The sequence below is a fragment of the Myotis nattereri genome (assembly GCF_964212035.1).
Source record: "Myotis nattereri genome assembly, chromosome: 1".
Taxonomy (NCBI): Eukaryota; Metazoa; Chordata; class Mammalia; order Chiroptera; family Vespertilionidae; genus Myotis; species Myotis nattereri.
This window is the reverse complement of record NC_138075.1, coordinates 78,188,927-78,208,971: the sequence shown is the minus strand read 5'-3', so window position 1 is coordinate 78,208,971 and position 20,045 is coordinate 78,188,927. Positions and strand designations below refer to the sequence as shown.

General features: G+C 45.7%; 1 protein-coding gene across 1 annotated transcript; it reads left to right on the top strand.

The window, feature by feature from the left end:
- Positions 1-1,054: 1,054 nt before the first annotated feature.
- Positions 1,055-8,842, top strand: PSMB5 (proteasome 20S subunit beta 5). The gene is made up of 3 exons (XM_081093710.1): positions 1,055-1,596; positions 3,286-3,592; positions 8,342-8,842. The coding sequence occupies exons 1-3, from the start codon at positions 1,399-1,401 to the stop codon at positions 8,626-8,628; spliced, it is 792 nt and encodes a 263-aa protein (XP_080949836.1). The 5' UTR covers positions 1,055-1,398; the 3' UTR covers positions 8,629-8,842.
- The last annotated feature ends 11,203 nt before the right edge of the window (positions 8,843-20,045 follow it).

Below are 20,045 nucleotides of genomic sequence, written 5' to 3'. Positions count from 1 at the left end.
TAGTCCCTAGGGCAGTGATGGCGAACCTTTTGAGCTCGGCGTGTCAGCATTTTGAAAAACCCTAACTTAACTCTGGTGCCGTGTCACATATAGAAATTTTTTGATCTTTGCAACCATAGTAAAACAAAGATTTATATTTTTGATATTTATTTTACATATTTAAATGCCATTTAACAAAGAAAATCAACCCAAAAAAATGAGTTCGCGTGTCACCTCTGACACGCGTGTCACAGGTTCGCCATCACTGCCCTCGGGAGAGGAAGCCCGGCGTTGCTATGTGATGTCATTACCCGGCGCCCACAGCAGCTGTTTCTGGGCTGGGCTGTGGGCCACATTTTGTGCCATGGGGTCTTGGCAGCGTTGGCTGTGATTTGGTGGGGTGTCGCTCCCGGGTGGTGGCGGGGGCTGTGTCCCACTTGGGGAAGCAGAGTGTTGGTTTGTCAGTGCCAGGTCCGTGGTGCCATTTATTTTTAAATGGCCAGGGCGCCATGGCAGCTCCTGCACTGAGCATCTGCCCTCTGGGGGCCATAGCTACCGGGAGGATGGACACTTAGCCTTTTATATATATAAATATTGCAAATGTTAACCACAATAAGTTTAGTTTACACACACTTCACTGCACATTTTTGTTGTTGTTATGATAAGAATATTTTAAGATCTCTGTAACTTTCAAGTATACAATATAGTGTCATTAACTATAGTCATCATGCTGTGTATTAGATTCCCAGAATATATTCTTCTCATAACTGGAAGTTTGTACCCCTCGACCAATTTCTCCCCATTTCCCTAACCCTCGGCCCTGGCAACCACCACTTTATTCTGTGGTGGGGTTTTTTTCCTTTTTGCTGCGCTTTTTCCACAAACAAATGTGGTTTAACTTCGTAGGAAAATGACCTCAGAGCAGATCATTATTTTATCCAGTAAAACAAGATGGCATTTCCATTTCAGAGGCGTCCCTGGGTGCTGAAGGGGGGAGACGGGAGGCGTTGCTGGGACACCCGGCGGGGCGGGGACCACTCGCGGCTACGCGTTCAGAACCGTTTGCCCCAGTCACGCCCTTCTCAAAGATGGCCGGCCTGGCTTCCCACGCAACAGGGACCTTCCTGATCGCTCCCTAGGGATTTGAGGTTAAGCTAATCCAGGACCGCTTGCATGACAGAACCTAAAATGGCAGGCATATCCCTTTAGAATTTAAGGGCAGTGAAGCCACTTTTTTTTCCCCCCGCTCGGCGAAAATGGTCCCTTGCATCTGGCTCCGGTCTTTGGAGGCGTGGTTGCCAGGAGTTAAAATGGCTCCTCCCTGAGATTCCATAGGAAGTGAAGCTGTGACGGCAAGACGTTGCCCGGCCGTTATCTCCTGGGCGTTCTCGGAGGCGGCTCCCAGTGCCCTTACTAGACATGGCGCTGGCCAGTGTGTTGGAGAGCTCGGTACCGGTGAACCGGCACGGGTTTTTCGGACTCGGGGGTCGTGCAGATCTGTTGGACCTGGGTCCAGGTAGTCCCAGCGATGGGCTGAGCCTTGCCGCGCCCAGCTGGGGTGTGCCAGAGGAGCCGAGGATCGAAATACTTCATGGGACCACCACCCTGGCCTTCAAGGTGCGGACCCGGCAGCTGAGCCGGACCGGAGGCCGCAGTGGCCGCGCCGCGAAGCCCAGGCCGAGGCTCGGGTCCCTCGTCCCGACCCTGACGGTGTCGCTGTCTCATTGCCCCGGGAGGCCTCGGTGCTCGGCCTGGGGCTCGGGCTGGGGCTCGGGCTGGGGCTGGGGCTCGGGCTCGGGCTGGGACTCGGGCTCGGGCTCGGGCTCGGGCTGGGGCTCGGGCTGGGGCTCGGGCTGGGACTCGGGCTGGGGCTGGGCCTGGGGCTCGGGCTGGAGCTGGGCCTGGGGCTCGGGCTGGGGCTCGGGCTCGGGCTGGGACTCGGGCTCGGGCTCGGGCTGGGGCTGGGCCTGGGGCTCGGGCTGGGACTCGGGCTCGGGCTCGGGCTGGGGCTCGGGCTGGCGCTCGGGCTGGGCCTGGGGCTCGGGCTGGGCCTGGGGCTCGGGCTCGGGCTGGAGCTGGGCCTGGGGCTCGGGCTGGAGCTGGGCCTGGGGCTCGGGCTGGAGCTGGGCCTGGGGCTCGGGCTGGAGCTGGGCCTGGGGCTCGGGCTCGGGCTGGGGCTCGGGCTGGGGCTCGGGCTCGGGCTGGGGCTCGGGCTGGGGCTCGGGCTGGGGCTCGGGCTCGGGCTCGGGCTCGGGCTCGGGCTCGGGCTGGGACTCGGGCTGGGACTCGGGCTCGGGCTGGGACTCGGGCTGGGACTCGGGCTGGGGCTGGGGCTGGGGCTGGGGCTGGGCCTGGGGCTGGGCCTGGGCCTGGGCCTGGGCCTGGGGCTGGGGCTGGGCCTGGGGCTGGGCCTGGAGCTCGGTCTCGGGATGAGGCTGGGCTGGGCCTGGGGCTGGGCCTGGGGCTGGGCCTGGGGCTCGGGCTCGGGATGGGCCTGGGGCTTGGGCTGGGCCTGGGCTGGGGTAAGAGGGAGAAAGCGCCCGGGGCCGCTTAGGTTGATTCCTTGGCGACTTCAGGTGGCTTCTTCCCAGAAAAGGGAGGCAGCAGCAGCAAGGAGCTTGGGCAGAGGGAAGGCGGTTGGTTGTAACCATTCGCCAAAGGTTATGGAAACGGAATGGTTCCAACCGGGCGAGGATAACGAACAGGCTGTGGCGAGAGGGGCGTCTTGAGAGGCAGCGCGTGTCCCAGGGGCCGGACCCGGGGTTCCTGGCCCAGCTTTGCGGTAACCGCTCGCGATCTTGGCCTCCTCGTTCTATCGCATTACGCCTTCTTCCTCAGCCATAAAGTGAAAGAAACACCGTTTACGCCTGTGCCACGGTATTGATGTGAAGCTCAAGTGACATTAATATGTGGGGAAGTCTATTGCAGTGATTTTCAACTTTTTTTTAATCTCATGGCACACGTAAACTAATTACTAAAATTCTGTGGCATACCAAAATATATGTTTTTTTGCAGATCTGACCCACAAAATAAGGTGTAATTTTGATTTGTTCACACCGGGCGACTACTGTGTTGGCTGGTGTCCTTTTTTGACAATCTAAGGGGAAAGACGTCAGTGCCCCTGACTAAATAGGTATTGCATGTTTTAAAATTTCTCGGGGCACACTGGTTGGAAATTGCCGGTAAGTTGTGAAGTGAAAATGACAGAGAAAGAGATGCACTGGGCTTGCACTGATGCAGAAAGAAATGTCAGGGAGATGTTTTTGTGGTCTAAGTGGCCTGCGTTGTCTTCTCTGATCTGAACAGTTCAAACATGGAGTCATTGTTGCAGCGGACTCCCGGGCCACAGCGGGCGCCTACATTGCCTCCCAGACGGTGAAGAAGGTGATAGAGATCAACCCCTACCTGCTGGGCACCATGGCTGGGGGTGCAGCGGATTGCAGCTTCTGGGAGCGGCTGTTGGCCCGGCAGTGTCGAATCTATGAGCTTCGAAACAAGGAACGCATCTCAGTCGCAGCTGCCTCCAAACTGCTCGCCAACATGGTTTATCAGTATAAAGGCATGGGGCTGTCCATGGGCACCATGATCTGTGGCTGGGACAAGAGAGGCCCTGGTGAGTTCAGCTTCAAGCTCATAATTCTTGGGGCTGACACTACAGAGAGATGAGTGAAAAGGCTTCGGATCGTTGCTGGGATCTGCCGATCGGTTTCCCGATCATCTTTGTTAAAGGAAGGCACTGTGGTGTGGAAAAGGGACTAGCTGTGTCTGACTACCCATGTGACCTTAGGCGGTTGCTTATTACATGAAGGAATAGACATAAAGCATGTAGCTTCTGGCACATAATATTTTTGCTTCTATTCTGTCTCCCATAAAATAAGACGACCTACAAAGAATATATTTGAGAATTGAAGTGCATAATAATAGACATAAAATATCTAGTCAGTGTTATCTAATAGAGATATAATGTGAGCCACACCTGATTTTAAATTAACAATTTATTTAATCCAAAATACCTAAATTATCATTTCCACAAGTGACATTAGCCCCATTTCAAGTGCTAAATAGACACATGTGGCTAGGGCTACTGTATTGGACCCCGAATATGTAGGAAGTCGCTGCTCAAAAGTTAGTCATTTCTCTTTCTTTTTTCCCTTTAGGACTCTTTGGCCTCGAAAGGGCCTTCATGTACATCTTCTTTCCTTGCTTAATATACTCATCCTAGGTCTTGTTCTGTCACCTCTGAAAAGAAATTCCTTAGCCTAGTTTCCTTTCCAGTACATAAAAACTTTGCCAGGAAGTTCAACCTTATATCTGATGTCAACTCCTTTTCAGCCAATTTTTAAAAAGTATTTTTTTATTGATTTCAGAGAGGGAGAGCGAGCGAGAGAGAAACATCAATGATGAGAAAGAATCATTGATCGACTGCCTCCTGCATGCCACACACTGGGGATAGAGCCCACAACTCAGGCATGTGTCCTGATTTGGAATCAGAACCGTGACCTCCTGGTTCATAAATCTATGCTCAACCACTAAGCCACACCAGCCAGGCTCAGCCAGTTTTGAATGTTCCTTTAGTCAAATTGGAATACAGCTAGTCACCTTCTGTGTAATTTTCCCCCTTAATGCTTAAAAATAGTTATTTTTGCCCTTGCTGGTTTGGCTTAGTGGATAGAGCATCCACCTGCAGACTGGGTTTGATTCCGGTCAAGAGCACATGCCCAGGTTGTGGGCTTGACCCCCCACTAGGGGCCGTGCGGGAGGAAGCCAATCAATGATTTTCTCTCATCATTGATGTTTCTATCGCTCTCCCTCTCCCTCTCTAGAATCAATAAAAATATATTGTAAAAAAAATTATTCTTTTCTCTTACTGTTTTTGATTCATTCATTTACCTGCTTACTAAATGCCTAGTTTTCCTTTGTCCAACGACTATGAGATACCCACCACTTTTTTTTTTTTTAATATATTTTATTGATTTTTCACAGAGAGAAAGGGAGAGGTATAGAGAGTTAGAAACATCGGTGAGAGAGAAATATCGATTCAGCTGCCTCCTGCACACTCCCTACTGGGGATGTGCCCGCAACCAAGGTATATGCCCTTGACCAGAATTGAACCTGGGACCCTTCAATCCTCAGGCCGAGACTCTATCCACTGAGCCAAACCAGTTAGGGCGATACCCACCGCTTTTTCACTTGCTTTGGAGAATATCAGTTCACTACTCAATGGAAGATGAATGAGGAGATTAAAAAGTGTATGTGAAAGAGGAGCTCAGTTTGTTACTTTGGAAATTGAGACACTTTTCTCTTTGAAAGGTGTGCAAGAACAGTTCATACATGTTGCATGATCTAGGGAAGCACCTTGGAAATGCTGCTTTGAACCCTTAGCTATTTGGTTTGGTACAAGTGGTGGAAATAGTGTAACAGTGTACAGAAGCTGGCTAGCAAGAAAAACCTAGGAAGCTAGAGCATAGCTTAAATTCTGCCTTCTCAAACCCCTCCTGACAGCCTGTCCATTCAGGAGAAGTCAACTCCTTGCTTCAAGAAGCAAACTGAGCCCAGCTGGCATGACTCAGTGATTTAGCATTGACCTATGAACCAGAAGGTGGAGGCTCAATTCCCAGTCCGGGCACATGCACAAGTTGCAGGCTCATCCCCAGTGAGGGGTGTGCAGGAGGCAGCCGATCGAGGATTCTCTCATCATTCATGTTTTATCTATTCCTCTCCCTTCCTCTCTGAAATCAATAAAAGTATATATATATCTATATTTTTAAAGAAGCAGAATGAGAAAGGATCATAGATTACTTAATACAAGACTGAATGAGATGAATACCATTTTTTCTTTTTCTTTTTTGTTTTCCTCACCTGAGGATATTTTTCCATTGGTTTGTAAAGAGTGGAATGGAGAGGGAGAGACAGAGAGAAGGAAACATCAGTATGAGAGAGACACATCGATTGGTTGCCTATCACACACGCCCGACCGAGCCCAGGGATTGAGCCTGCAAATGAGGTATATGCCCTTGACAGAATCGAACCTGGGACTCTTCAGTCTGCAGCGCGACGCTCTATCCACTGAGCCAAATCGGCTGTGGCTGAATACCGTTTTTAAATGCTGAAGGAGTTCTGAGGAGGAGAGGATTACTTCTGATGGGAGGAATTGGGGAAGATTTCATGGACAGGTTGCAGTTTTCTAAGATGTGAAAATGAGAGGATAGAAACATAATGAACAAAGGAAGGGAGAAGCATGAGGGCTGGGGGGAAGTATTTGGAAGTCCAATTTAATTGGTACTAAAGGAATGTGAAGAGTAGGGATCCATAAAGCCAGAAAGGTAAACTGGAACCAAATGGTGAGCCAGCTAAGCAAGGTAGAGGCAGTGGGACTGAGGAGGAGATAAATTGGGGTAGACATTAGAACAGTGATGGCGAACCTTTTGAGCTCGGCGTGTCAGCATTTTGAAAAACCCTAACTTAACTCTGGTGCCGTGTCACATAGAAATTTTTTGATATTTGCAACCGTAGTAAAACACTTATATTTTTGATATTTATTTTATATATTTAAATGCCATTTAACAAAGAAAAATCAACCAAAAAAAATGAGTTTGCGTGTCACCTCTGACACGCGTGTCATAGGTTCGCCATCACTGCATTGGAACCATCTGAACCTGAAAATCGATAAGAGCAGTGATTCTCAACCTGGCTTGCATTAGATCACCCAAAGAACTTAAAAAACAAGCCCTGTGCTTATCCCTCACCCCAGACCAATTGAAAAAGAATACCTTGCCGAAACCGGTTTGGCTCAGTGGATGGAGCGTCGGCCTGCGGACTGAAGGGTCCCAGGTTCGATTCCGGTCAAGGGCATGTACCTGGGTTGCGGGCACATCCCCAGTGGGAGATGTGCAGGAGGCAGCTGATCGATGTTCCTCTCTCATCGATGTTTCTAACTCTCTATCTCTCTCCCTTCCTCTCTGTAAAAAATCAATAAAATATATTTAAAAAAAAAAAAAAAAAAAAAAAAAAAAAGAAAAAGAATACCTTGAGTAAGTCCTAGACATTTTTTTAAAGTTTCCTTAGATTATTCTAGTGCATAGTAAGAGTTGAGAACCACTGAAATAGGAAAAAGATTAGTGAAACCATTACAGAAATTAAAAATACAGTAGAAATTGTGTCTTGATGGGACACAAGATAGATGAGTTTGGTAGATAATGATAGTTTGGTTGATAGTATTTGAGGACAAGCTGTTTGAATCTGAACATGGTGACAAAGGCTTGGAATTGATAAAAAATTTTATTAAAATCTTTGTCTTAAGTTTTTATCTATATGAGAGGTCAGGTAATTTTTTCATAAAGGTCCAAGTAATAAGTATTTTAGGTTTGCAATCAATATGGTCTTTGTCTCAACTACTTACTTAACTGTCCTTCTTTAGAGTAAAAGCAGTCATAGACGAGTGAGTGTGGCTGTATTACAATAAAACTTTATTTACAAAAACAGGCAGTTGGCCTGGCCAAACCCTAGTCTATACCAGCACTGTCCAGTAGAAATAAAATGTGAGCCATATATGTAATTTTAAACTTTATAGTAGCCACATTTAAAAATTAAAAATAAATTTTCATGGAATACTTTAACCCAATAGATCAAAAATATCATTGCGTGACGTGGTTCTAGCTTCATTTCAGATGCTCATTAGTCACATGTGGCTAGTGGTTACCACATTGGACAGTGATTTGGAACTGTAGGCTTTATTCTCTACTGTATGATGTATGTCTTATGCCCCAGATAGTCTAAACTTTGAGGGCTAGGATTTTTAAAAATATTATCTCGCACAGAAGTTCTGTGCTTGAAACCTAAGTCATTTGAATTATACTTGCTTTTTGGTTATACAGAGAGGACAGAAGGTGGTTACTACAATGTGAGGTGAGATGGATTGGTATATTGTAGAATCCCGGAGTCTTAATATTTAATTTGATTCCTCCTGCCTTTTTTTTTTTTTTTTTTAATATATTTTATTGATTTTTTACAGAGAGGAAGGGAGAGAGATAGAGAGTTAGAAACACCAATGTGAGAGATACACCGATTAGCTGCCTCCTGCACATCTCCTACTGGGGATGTGCCCGCAACCCAGGTACATGCCCTTGACCGGAATCGAACCTGGGACCTTTCAGTCCGCAGGCCGACACTCTATCCACTGAGCCAAACCGGTTTCGGCCTGCCTTTTTTTTATTAAGCAATTTTATAGTAGTGCTTTTTTCTTGTATTTGTGTTGGTCTCCCTTGGGTTTCAAGAGTGATGGAGATCTGTTGCCTTGGAGGATGAATTAGATGTCAAAATGGGTGGTCATTTGTTTTCCTGCTAACCTCATCTCTCTTTCCAGGCCTCTACTACGTGGACAGTGAAGGAAACCGGATCTCGGGGGTCACCTTCTCTGTAGGTTCTGGCTCTGTGTATGCATATGGGGTCATGGATCGGGGTTACTCCTATGACCTAGACGTGGAAGAGGCCTATGATCTGGCCCGTCGAGCCATCTACCAAGCCACCTATAGAGATGCCTACTCAGGAGGTTCGGTCAACCTCTACCATGTCCGTGAGGATGGCTGGATCCGAGTCTCCAGTGATAATGTAGCTGATTTACATGACAAGTACACTCGATCTACCCCCTGAAGGAGGGTGGATATAGCTACTTGTGTTTGGGGTGACTGTTGTTGGTAATATGGGTACAACTCCCCATTCTATAGTGGAGGGGTCCCCAATTGTATTGATTGTTTTTTTAAGCTCTGGTGCATTAACCTCTATTGTTACAGTTGTTAATGAGCTGTTGCGAAGGTGAAGATTGCTTTTCCTTTCTTGGATGTTAACATTACACTACTGGACCTCAGCCTGTGTTGTGTCTTTTTTCCACCCTGTCCCTCCTCTAAGCACTTTACAGTCAAATAAGCCAGGACAGTGGGAGGGAAGTGACTGTATTACCGGAAACTGGTGTGAAGACATTGTCTAGTGAATACATTAATGTCCCCACTTATGAAGCTAATAACAAAGGAGAAGGAGAGAGGAACAGGAAGGAGGGAGAGACTTCCCGGTTCCGTTTGCAAAGATGAAAAGTTGATGAGGTAGAAAGATGCACAGGGCTGTACCAGGCAGAGCTGCAGAGGCCCTCACCCTGTGGTGTGGGAGGGTAGACTGGTGTTACAGGCAGAGCAGAAAGCGGAGAAGGTAAATCTTGAATTTTAAACCAATTGAGAAGGGAAAGCTTGGACCCCGGGAAAAGAAGACAAAAAGGTGAATGCGAAAGCAGGAGTGACCACAGCTTGGTAGCCCCACAGTGTGTACGTGTTGGGGACAGAGGGATGATGGTGGCTTATATACTCCTGGGCAGGAAGCAGCACAAAACTGTCTCTGGAACATGTGGGTGGGGAAGAAGCAGAGAGATGGCTGATTTATCACACCCAGCACTGAGGGGTTCCCAAGCTAGTGGTGGCAGCAGATGGCAAGACCTTCTGTTAAAGAGAAGGCATAGACATAGGGAAGGTGGAGGTTGATGGAAAAAACCTTTAAAAAAAAAATGGGAGTGGAAGGCATAAACAATACTGCTTTGTATTTAGCAAAAGTGAAGAAAGTGGTTGGTGACAACTGTCATGTTTTGCAGGGGTCATTCATAGAAATAGAGGGGTAAAGCCCCCTCCCTGTGCTGTGGCTACCTTTCCTTCCTTCACCCCCTCCCCCCTCAGCCTATGCAGTTGACTTACTGATTAATGAGGGCTGTCCGCCAGGAACTGATCGAGGCTTGTTAATTCCATTTGTCAAATGCAGGGAAATTGGGAATTAGTGAGATTGGAGAAGGGAGTTTGGAAAACAAATGACTCTCATGCCTAAGGAGATTCATTTTGCTGAAAAGTGCCTCAGGATTCCCTGGACTCAGGGAGCTGCCAGCATGGACCTGGACCTGCTCTGCGGGCAAAGCAGGGAGGAGCCATTGGCCAATGGCGAACTGGAGGCAGAGGTACAGTCATCCTCTCAGGACACTGTTTTGCAGATCTTTTTATTTTTTAAATATGCTTGTATTAGTTTTAGAGAGAGGAAGATAGAGAAACATTGATGAGAGAAATATCATTGACCAGCTGCCTCCTGTGCACCTCCCACCTGGGATCAACCCTGAAACCGAGGCATGTGCCTCACTGGATGACCGAAAATTGAACAGGTGACCTCTTAGTACATGGGTTGATGCTCAACCACTGAGCCACACTGGCTGGGCTGCAGATCTTTTAAAAAATGAGAAATCCCAAAATCTGAAAGAAATCAAATCAGGTTGAAATAGAAATGAGGGTCCAGAACCTCAACCATTGAACTCCCCCACCCCTGGAGCCACAACTCTCCCTTTCCACCTCCACCCGCCACACATACACATACTCCCTGGCACTTCTTAAAGCCCGAAGGAACATAATTTTTTTTTTTAATACTTACCTGAGGGTAAGTTTTTCATTGATTCCAGAGAGAGAGAAAAATCGAATGCTTGCCTTATACATGTGCCCCAGGGTATTGAACCCACAACCTGGGTATGTGCCCTGCCCAGGAATCGAACCTGCAACCCTTCAGTGCACGGGACTATGCTATAACCAGTGGATCACACCAGCCAGGGCCCAAGGAACACAGTCTGAAAATACCTGCCCTGGCGAATAACCTTAAGGGTGGAAAGAAAGTTGAAGTTTGTAATTCTTTATGACCCCAGAGAGCATAAAACTCCCTAGGCCAGTGATGGCGAACCTATGACACGCATGTCAGAGGTGACACGCGAACTCATTGTTTTGGTTGATTTTTCTTTGTTAAATGGCATTTAAATAGATAAAATAAATATCAAAAATATAAGTCTTTGTTTTACTATGGTTGCAAATATAAAAAATTTCTATATGTGACACGGCACCAGAGTTAAATTAGGGTTTTTCAAAATGCTGACACGCCGAGCTCAAAAGGTTCGCCATCACTGGCCTAGGCTCTTAGCCCATGATGGAAAAGTCAGTCTGGAGAAAAGAGATGGTCTTAAAGCAATGTTGCTCTTGCCCTGTTTCTGTCTCACCCTTGGCTTTGGCAGTGGTTTGGGTGTTTAATGTGAACACCTACTCTTCACTAGCTGCGTCATGTTCAGGCAAGAAAAAGCATAAGCAACAGTCCCATGTTCTGCTCTGGCATATCCCTGTTTCTGTCCTCCCCTGGATCTTAGATGAAAGGATTACGTAATGGAAGAGATCAACTTGTGGAAGGTTTTTTTGGAAAGAGTAGAGAAGAGGTAGAGGAAAACGGCAAGACTCTAGGCCCAATCATATCCCTGTGTGCAGTGTGGTTTCTTGCTGCTGGGGACTGGTGGGAAGTTGGCTTTGCAGCAATGTATGTCTCTGCTTGTGTGGGATGATGGATGCCGCATAGGGTTGGAGAGATGCTGTTGAGTGGAGTGTACCAGTTCAGGGACTCCCATCAGATTCAATTTCCCAATGCAGTCCTCTTGACAAAGGATGATGGAAAAGAAATTGCCTTAAATAGCAGGAAGATTAATTTCTCTCGGCAGCTCCCAGGCATCCAAGGGACAGGGCTCTTTAAGCGATGTCTGACAATATCTCCTCCTTCCACAGACAGCACAGTAACACCAAAATCTGATTCTTTCTACTGATGGGACTAATCTAATTAAATAGGGAGCAAACACTCCTAGAGGCCCCGTGCTTTCTCTTGCTAGCAGGGAATGCTGTGGGGTTGAAGCATCTCCACACCAGGGAAGGGGGGCTGTGGGGAGCAGCAGTGCACTGTGGGGTGAGTAGAATGTTCATGAGGGAAGGTGACAGGTAGGTGAGGACATGGGGAGCGGGGAGGAAGGGCACAGTGAAAGCAAATCAGGACTGAAGCATAATAGTCACTGATTGTTCCCTCTTTAGGCAAAACCAGAAGGTCAATGTCTCTTGTTATCCTCCTCAGCTAGCAAATGAGAAAACTGTCAAAGCTATGTGGGGAGTGGAAGGTTATATCCTTCGAGGGGGAATAAAACACCAGATTTATTCTGGTCCACGGATTCTGTGTGGTCTGTCTGTTAGGAAAGAGGTGGGATGGAAAGGGAGGAAGGTGAAAAAAGGTGGAGAGAAACAGGGGAGCATGTCCCTTGTCTCAGAAGAAAACAGGGTGATTGGGTCAATGAAGAATTTCTATGAGACAGGAACCTATCTCATTTGGGGAGTACAGTCAGGTTTTTTTATTTTGTTATTTTTGTTCTAGTAGAAGAGCCCCTCTTGCCAGGGCTATAGCAGAAAATTAGTTACCTTGAAACTGACCAACAGCAGTGACCTCAAGACATGATCAAGTGCTTTATGGTTTAAAATATACGCATATTGCAACCAAGCATCTCTGCTGGTTTGTTTGTCTTTTAATTCTAGTTTCCCTTTAGGAAGCCAGAATCACATTGGGAAAGTTTTAATTATAGTGAGCAAGAGGAGAGCAAACACAGCAATGAGAACTGCCCTCATCAGCAGCTGCTGCCACCTCCCGCCTGACCTAGGCCGCCCCCTCGGTCCCCGCTCCCACGCTCCCACGTGGCAGCTGACCTGGCAGCTGACCGCCTGCATTCCTGCAGTGCTCCCCAGGCTGGGCCTCAGAGCCACGTTCTTGCATCCAGGGGCTCTGCCCCACCGAAGCATTTAAATAAAAAATATTTCTAAAATGTCCCATTCACAGCTGTTAGTGGGTCAGGCGGAAGCAATTCTACCCATGTCAGCTTCTTGGGTTTATTTAACCCAACTCACTTTCCCTGAAGCTTTTGCCTGAGTTAGGTGCCAAGTCTCACTGATCTTAACACTTTATAGTCCATATTTAGCTGTCATCAGCCATGAATATCTGATTAGATTATTTGATAGGAAATCAGACATCGTGGATTCAATCTTTTCTGATGCCTCCCCCTACTCCTCACCCCTACCATCCTCTCAGGCAGCCTCTTCTTTCTAAGCTCCCTTTGTTTGATTTCTTTATAAAAAATTATCTCACTTTATAAAAATCCTCTTTTCTTTCCTCCGTAGAATTTAAATAAAAACCAGTCAATCAATTAATAAACCAAGTGCTGTTTATGGACTTTAATGTAACAAGAAAAGGTTATCACTAGCTGCTGGGAACCCAAAAAAGCTGGTATTACAGAAGCAAACACAGATGGACTTCGAGAAAGTGAGAGTACAAGAGACAAATGAGAGACAAACAGAAAAGCGACTCATGGACAGCAAAAATAAGATTGAGCAAAGTGGAGAGGAAGACATAGACATGGCAGAGAAGATGGATGGAGACACTGGTGGGCAGAGGTGGACTGTGAAGGGGGGTCAGGGAGTGAGCAAGAAGACTCAGAAGGACAGTGATAGAGAGAGTGGGCAGGGGAATAGCGAGGAAGGAGCGGCTGGAAGCTAATGCACAATGAAACATGTCCCCCTGGAGACAGATAATTTCCCCGGCCGTACATAATGAGCACGTGCCTCTCTGTGTGTTGCCCCTGGACTGTCACAGTCACTTAGATTCCGCAAGAATCTCTCTGTGTCTCCACCACTTGTGCAAGGTTGGAAAGATTTGAGCTCTCTCAGAATAACCTCAATCCAGCCAGGCCAAAACCAGATAAGTAGAAACCTCTCTCAGAAGAGCAGCAGGCTGAGTCAGGATCACAGATTTAGTCCCTTTTAACATTTCATTTTTAAAAGTCGTGAAGAGATCCTCTCTCCCCTCACCCGCATACTCCCTGGCCATGCACCTCACACATCGCTAACACATCCCCTTTTTTCTATACATGCTCAGGGCCAAGGCTGTTCAAATAAAGAGAGAAGGGCCACAAACTTCCAGAAAGACAAGAATAGCAGTGCTTCAGGTAAGAATGAAATAAGTAGGTCCAAGCAGGAATGTGAGTACACCACAAGGGACCAAAGTCAAGGGGATATTTTTGCAACTACTGCAGCTCTTCTCCCAGCCTCAACACCATCACTATCCCAGGACATCATACATTCTAAGCTTCCCCATGCACACAGAGTAGTACATAGGCCATTGTGTATTACTGTAGCAGCTCATCTCAAGTGCTGACATACAGTGTTGTCTGATTAGAGGGAATCCACTAAGCACCAGAGTTCTATGGAAGGCTCATAATCACCCTGTGTCTCTTGGCTGCACTCACAGCTTAATCATTTTAAAAATTTATCTTTATTGTTGAAAATATTACAGATATCACCCCTTGTTTCCCCCCACCAATGACCCCCTTCACTCTGCACCTGCCCCTTCCAAGCCTTCACCACACTATTGTTTGTGTCCATGGGTATGCATATCCTAAATAATAAAACCCTAATATGAAAATTGACCAAACGGTGGAATGACCGGTCACTATGATGTGTACTGACCACCAGGGGGCAGATGCTCAAAGCAGGAGCTGCCCCCTGGTGGTCAGTGTGCTCCCACAGGGGGAGCACTGCTCAGCCAAAAGACGGGCTCACAGCTGGCGAGTGCAGCAGCAGTGGCAGGAGCCTCTCCCACCTCTGTAGTAGCGCTGAGGACCCCTTGGGGGAGGTCCGACTGCTGGCTTAGACCCACTCCCCATGAGAGGGCCCAGGCCAGGCTGAGGGACTCCCCCCTGCCCAGTGCATGAATGTCATTCACGGGACCTCTAGTATGCATATAAATTTCCCGGTGAATCTCTCCTCACTCACCCATCCCCACCCCTGCCTCCCTCTGAAATTCAACAGTCTGTTCCATGGTTCTATGTATCTGGATCTATTTTGTTCATGAGCAGATGAGTGGATAAAAAAGCTGTGGTACATTTACACAATAGAATACTCACAGCTTAACCTTTAGAAAAGAGAGTAATAGAGCATTTTAAACTAGAACAACAGATTAAGCATAGTCCCATATTTCTAAGTACCTCCCAAAGAGAAACAATGTGCATTAAGATGGGTCAGCTTTAAGCCAACAGAGCCCAAGTGTTGTCCTTGACTAGGGTAGCAATGTTCCACATCTCATTTAAACAGCCTTAGGCATGTTATATTTAAAGAGCATCTATGTAGGGTCTCTGGTTGTTTCATGATATGTCTGTCTTTTCAGTTAAACACTTACTATATTGTACTTTGTTCCCCAATGTCTGACATGGTGCAGGCTAGTCAGTAGAAATTATAGATGCACTTTAAAGAACAAATGAATGAATGAATGATTTCACTTTGGGGTCCTTATGCCAGTGATTCTTACCTTTCTCAGTATTGTGACTCCATATTATTTTAGGGGGAGGTGGGGAACACACTGGGGTGCTAGGGTGGTGACCCTAGAGAGGGCAGGGGTGATCCCTCTCCCTCCCAGACCTTGCCCCATGCATTTCTTCTATTTGATGGTTTCTGAGTCGTATCTTATTTATTTATTTATTTATTTATTTATTATTTATTTATTTATTATTTTTGTTAATCCTCACCCGAGGATATTTTTCCATTGATTTTTAGGGAGAGTGGAAGAGAGAAGGAAAGACAGAAGGAAAGAGAGAAGGAGAGAAACATCAATGTGAGTGAAACACATTGATTGGTTACCTCCTGCATGAGCCTGACCAGGTCCCAGACGGGGGAGGAACCTGAAACCAAGGTACATGCCCTTGACCAGAATCAAACCCAGGACCCTTCAGTCTTCAGGCCGATGCTCTATCCACTGAGCCAAACCAGCTAGGGCTGACTCCATATTACTGTTGAAGTTCAAGAGGCCATTTGCTATTCTTAAAAATACTATAAAACAGATTAATTTTTAAAATTAGGACAAATTAAAATTGCTTGCTTTAAGGAAGTATTTTTTTTAGTGTTATTCCACCCCTCTTTATAAGTGAAGATAATTAGGTATCATAGAAAGTGGCATTTTAATTATGATGTGTCTTGGTGTGGTCCTCTTTGGGTTCCGCTTGTTTGGGATTCTCTAAGTCTATTTTTTTCACCAGGTAGGGGAAGTTTTCTGTCATTATTTCTTCAAATATGTTTTCAATATCTAGCTCTCTCTCTTCTTCTGGCACCCCCATAATTCAGATGTTGGTACGCAGGAAGTTGTTCCAGAGGCTCCTTACGCTATCTTCATATTTTTGGATTCTTTTTCCTTTTTTCTTTCCAGCTGGGTGTTTTTTGCTTCTTCATATTTCAAATCTTTGCCTTGATTCTTGGGATCCTCTAGTCTGCTGTTGGATCTCTGTATATATTATTCTTTATTTCAGTCAGTGTATGCTTAATTTCTGATTGGTCCTTTTTCATATCCTTGAGGGTCTCACTAAATTTCTCAGAAGTTTCTAGAAGATTCTTGAGTAACCTTAAAACCGTGGTTTTGAACTCTATATCCTGTATTTTGCTTTCATCCATTTCTTTCATTTGTGACTTCTTTGTCTCTGCATTTTGGTTGCTTCCCTGTGTTTGTTTCTATGTACTGGGTAGCTGCTAAGTCTCCTTGAGTTGATAGAGTGGCCTTGTGTGATAGGTGTCCTATAAGGCCCAGTGGCTCAGCCTCCCCAGTCACCTGAGGTGGACGCTCTTGGTGCATCCATTTGTGGGCTGTTTGTACAGTCTTGTTGTAGTTAACCCTTGATTGCTGTTGGTATTACTGGGAGGAATTGATCTCCAGGCCAATTAGCTGTAATGACCAGTGTTTTTTTGTTTTTTTTTTAAATTTTATTTTTTGATGACCAGTGTTTACACTGGAAGATCTTTTGTGCAGGAGACACCCTTATGGGGCAGGACTTGCTTCAGTGGGGCTTTGGTGCTCACTGAGTCTGCCCCTTCAGTATGTCTCTTATGGATGTGAAGAGTTGTAATCCGGTATGGTCTCACTCTGATCACTGGGTACACTGGCTCTTGGATCTCCAAGGAGGCGCAAGTTCAGCCACTGTCTGGGGCCACCCAGCAGGAGCTACAGAGACATCTGCAGATTCCTCCTCTTTCAGAAGTGCCCAGACGAGGCCCAGCTGTGAAGCAAGGCAGGCTGTTGCTGCCGGCCTTGGACCTTCTTTTAGAAGCTTTGGGGCTCTATGACCCAGCTGCAGTTTGAGAGGTTTTAGGCTGAGAGAGGACAGGCCATTCATATGCAAAGCCTATACACAGTTTGGGTGGGGTTGTAAATTGGGTGGGGCGAGGTCTCTGGGAATCACCAGGGCGGAGCAAACAGCAATGGCTGCCAGTCAGCCCTGCACCAGGAAGGTCCCTGAGTTTCCTGCACCCCCACGCAGGAACAATGATCGCTGCGAGCACCCCTGCGAGAAAGCCGCCCTCACATTCCTGTCCCGATGCCAGATAGTCTAGTTTCTCCCCGTATGTGTCACTGTATGGAGGTCCCTTGGATATCACTGAACAGAAACAACTTAAAATAAAGAGATCTGTTTTATTCAAAGCCAAATAAGCAGCTTTTCCTTAATCAAGTCACCTGTAAAACTTAATATTTGAAACTCAAATGTTTTAGAGTTCAAAATTGTAACTTTTTAGGTGATTAAGGTGCATCTTCTCCCTATTCTCATTGCCTAATAGCACAAACATGCTTTATTCAAATTTCTACAAAAGATTCCCCAGTGATCATTTGGGAAATAAAAGAAACTTTAAAAGAAATGGCTTTTCCAACTTAACTCTGATCTTTGTAGAAATGGACTCATTACTTAAAATATATTGCAGGAGATGTTGTATGGGGGTTGTGAACATTCTATTGATCATCAGAAGAAAGACAGCTTGACTTTCATGAACTCAGAACAAGAGAGCAAAAGAGGATAAAACAGCAAGACAGAGCAGATTTCAATTTAGGCAGAGACTAGTTCTGGAGTCAGTGGACCTGGATTCAGGTTCTGACTCCACCATTTAATCAGTTCGATTATTTTGAGTTTAAGTCTCCTTCCCTCTCTGAGTTTCAGTTTTCTCATCAATAAAAGATACAGTATAATAATAATCTCATAGAATTGATTAAATATAGTGCCTGACATCAAATAAACCCTCAATAAATGCTGATTGTAATAATTGTTGTCAACAATTCTGTTTATCCTTTATCCCTAAAGTTTATGAAAATAATCACTTGTACACTTGAGAACATGAGCTGTCCTAGTATATTACTATCAAAAATTAATATTTCCCTCGTGATTTCCTGTTTATATTTTTAAAAAAATTAATGGAGCCCTGGCCTGTATTGGTCGGTGGTTAGATTGGTCCACACACTAAAGGGTTGCGGGTTCAATTTCCCGTCAAGGACACCTGGATTGTAGGTTCGATCCCGGCCCCAGTTGGGGCTGTGTGGGAGGCAACCAATCAATGTGTCTCTCTCATGGATTTCTCTCTTTCTCTCTCTCTCTCTCTCTTCCCCTCCCTCATCCCCTTCCACTCCCTCTAAAAATTAATGGGAAAAATATCCTTGGGTAAGGATTAACAATAACAAAAAATTAATGGGAGTCATAGGAAAGGAAACACAGATTCTATAACCCTTAAGAATATAAATACTAGCCCTAGCCAGTTTGGCTCACTGGATAGACTGTTGGCCTGTGGACTGAAGGGCCCGGGTTTGATTCTGGTCAAGGGCACATGCCCAGGTTGCAGGCTCAATCCCTAGTAGAGGGTGTGCAGAAGGCAGCTGATCAATGCTTCTCTCTCATCACTGATGTTTCTATCTCTCTCTACCTCTCCCTTCCTCTCTGAAATCAGAAATAAATAAATAAATCAGAAACTCTTTAAAAAAAAGAATATAAATACTGCCACCTCATTTTCATGTAACAGGGAAATCTGTTGTCTGGGTTGCGTAAAATATAAGCTAGTGTGCTGCTAGAGTGAAAATAACACTAAAGGTCTTTCTGCTGAGAACCAGATCCTATCAGTACATCCTAGACTTTGAGAACCAACAAGTGTATGGAGGAGGACTGACTGACCACCAGTGCTGAAATGTGGGGGCTGAAAAAGGCAGCTGGCTTGGGTTTCAAGTCTGCCACCTGTTAGCTATGAGAACTTGCAGTAAACTCTCTCTGATTCTGTCTCTTGTAAATGGAGATGCCAATAATCTGCCTGTTTAACACTGATACAGTCACATTATCTAATTTCACATATTTTATTTATCATATTCAATTTTGCCCAATTATCCTGGTAATGTCCATTATAGGTGTTTGTTTTTCTGACCCAGATTCCAGCAAGAATCTTATTTTGCATTTAGTAATGTCTCTTTTTGTCCTTTAATTTGTAACAGTCACCTTTGTGTGTGATTTCCATGCATTGATATTTTGGAAGTATTCAGGTCATCTATCTCATGGAATGTTGTGAGGATGAAATCAGGTATTAATATTTTTAAGAGCTGTGCTCTAGAGCCAGTGAGGAATAGTGATTAAGAGCTTGGGCTAAGGAGCTAGATTTTTGAGTTCAAATCCCAGGTCTCTCTCTCTTATTATCTGTATAACTTTAGTTAAATTACGACTCTGTTCTTTAATCTCATCTATAAAATGAGGGTAATCGTACCTACTCACTACTGTGGAGATTAAATAAGTAAATATATGTAAAGTGTTCATAACAGTCCCTGCGCAGTAAGTATTTACCAACTGTTAATTGCTATAGAAGGTAAATTCTTGTCATGGGATCTGAGTTTCCAAATTCATGTCTTAGCCAGGAAAAAAAAAAATCACTCATTTAATTATAAATTGCTTTTCCCCCCCAGTGTTTACTAAATGTCTACAATTATGCCAGCTGGTGCAGTAAGAATGAGAAGAAAAAAAAGATTCTGAATGGAAAAAGAAGTTTAAAAGATATGATCTCTGATTTCCAACCACTCACTAGTGTGAAATGACTAAATATGTAAACAATGAAGGTCGAGTTCAGTGCTGAGTAAGCAAGCATGCAGCTCATGCTGAGAGGAGAGCGGAGAAGGAAGGGGTCCGTGTTGACTCAAACAGGTGAAGAATGGATAAAAACTGACTAGTCAGAGGAGAGGCAGGCATTATTCCAGGCTCAGGAGACCACCCGGGCAAAGGAATGAGAATCAGGGGTGAAAAGGTGAGAGCCGTGGGAACTCAGAACGAGCAGGGCTTGGGGTCAGAGTACCGGGGCGTGAGCCCAGGCACAGCCCCGGCCGCTGGT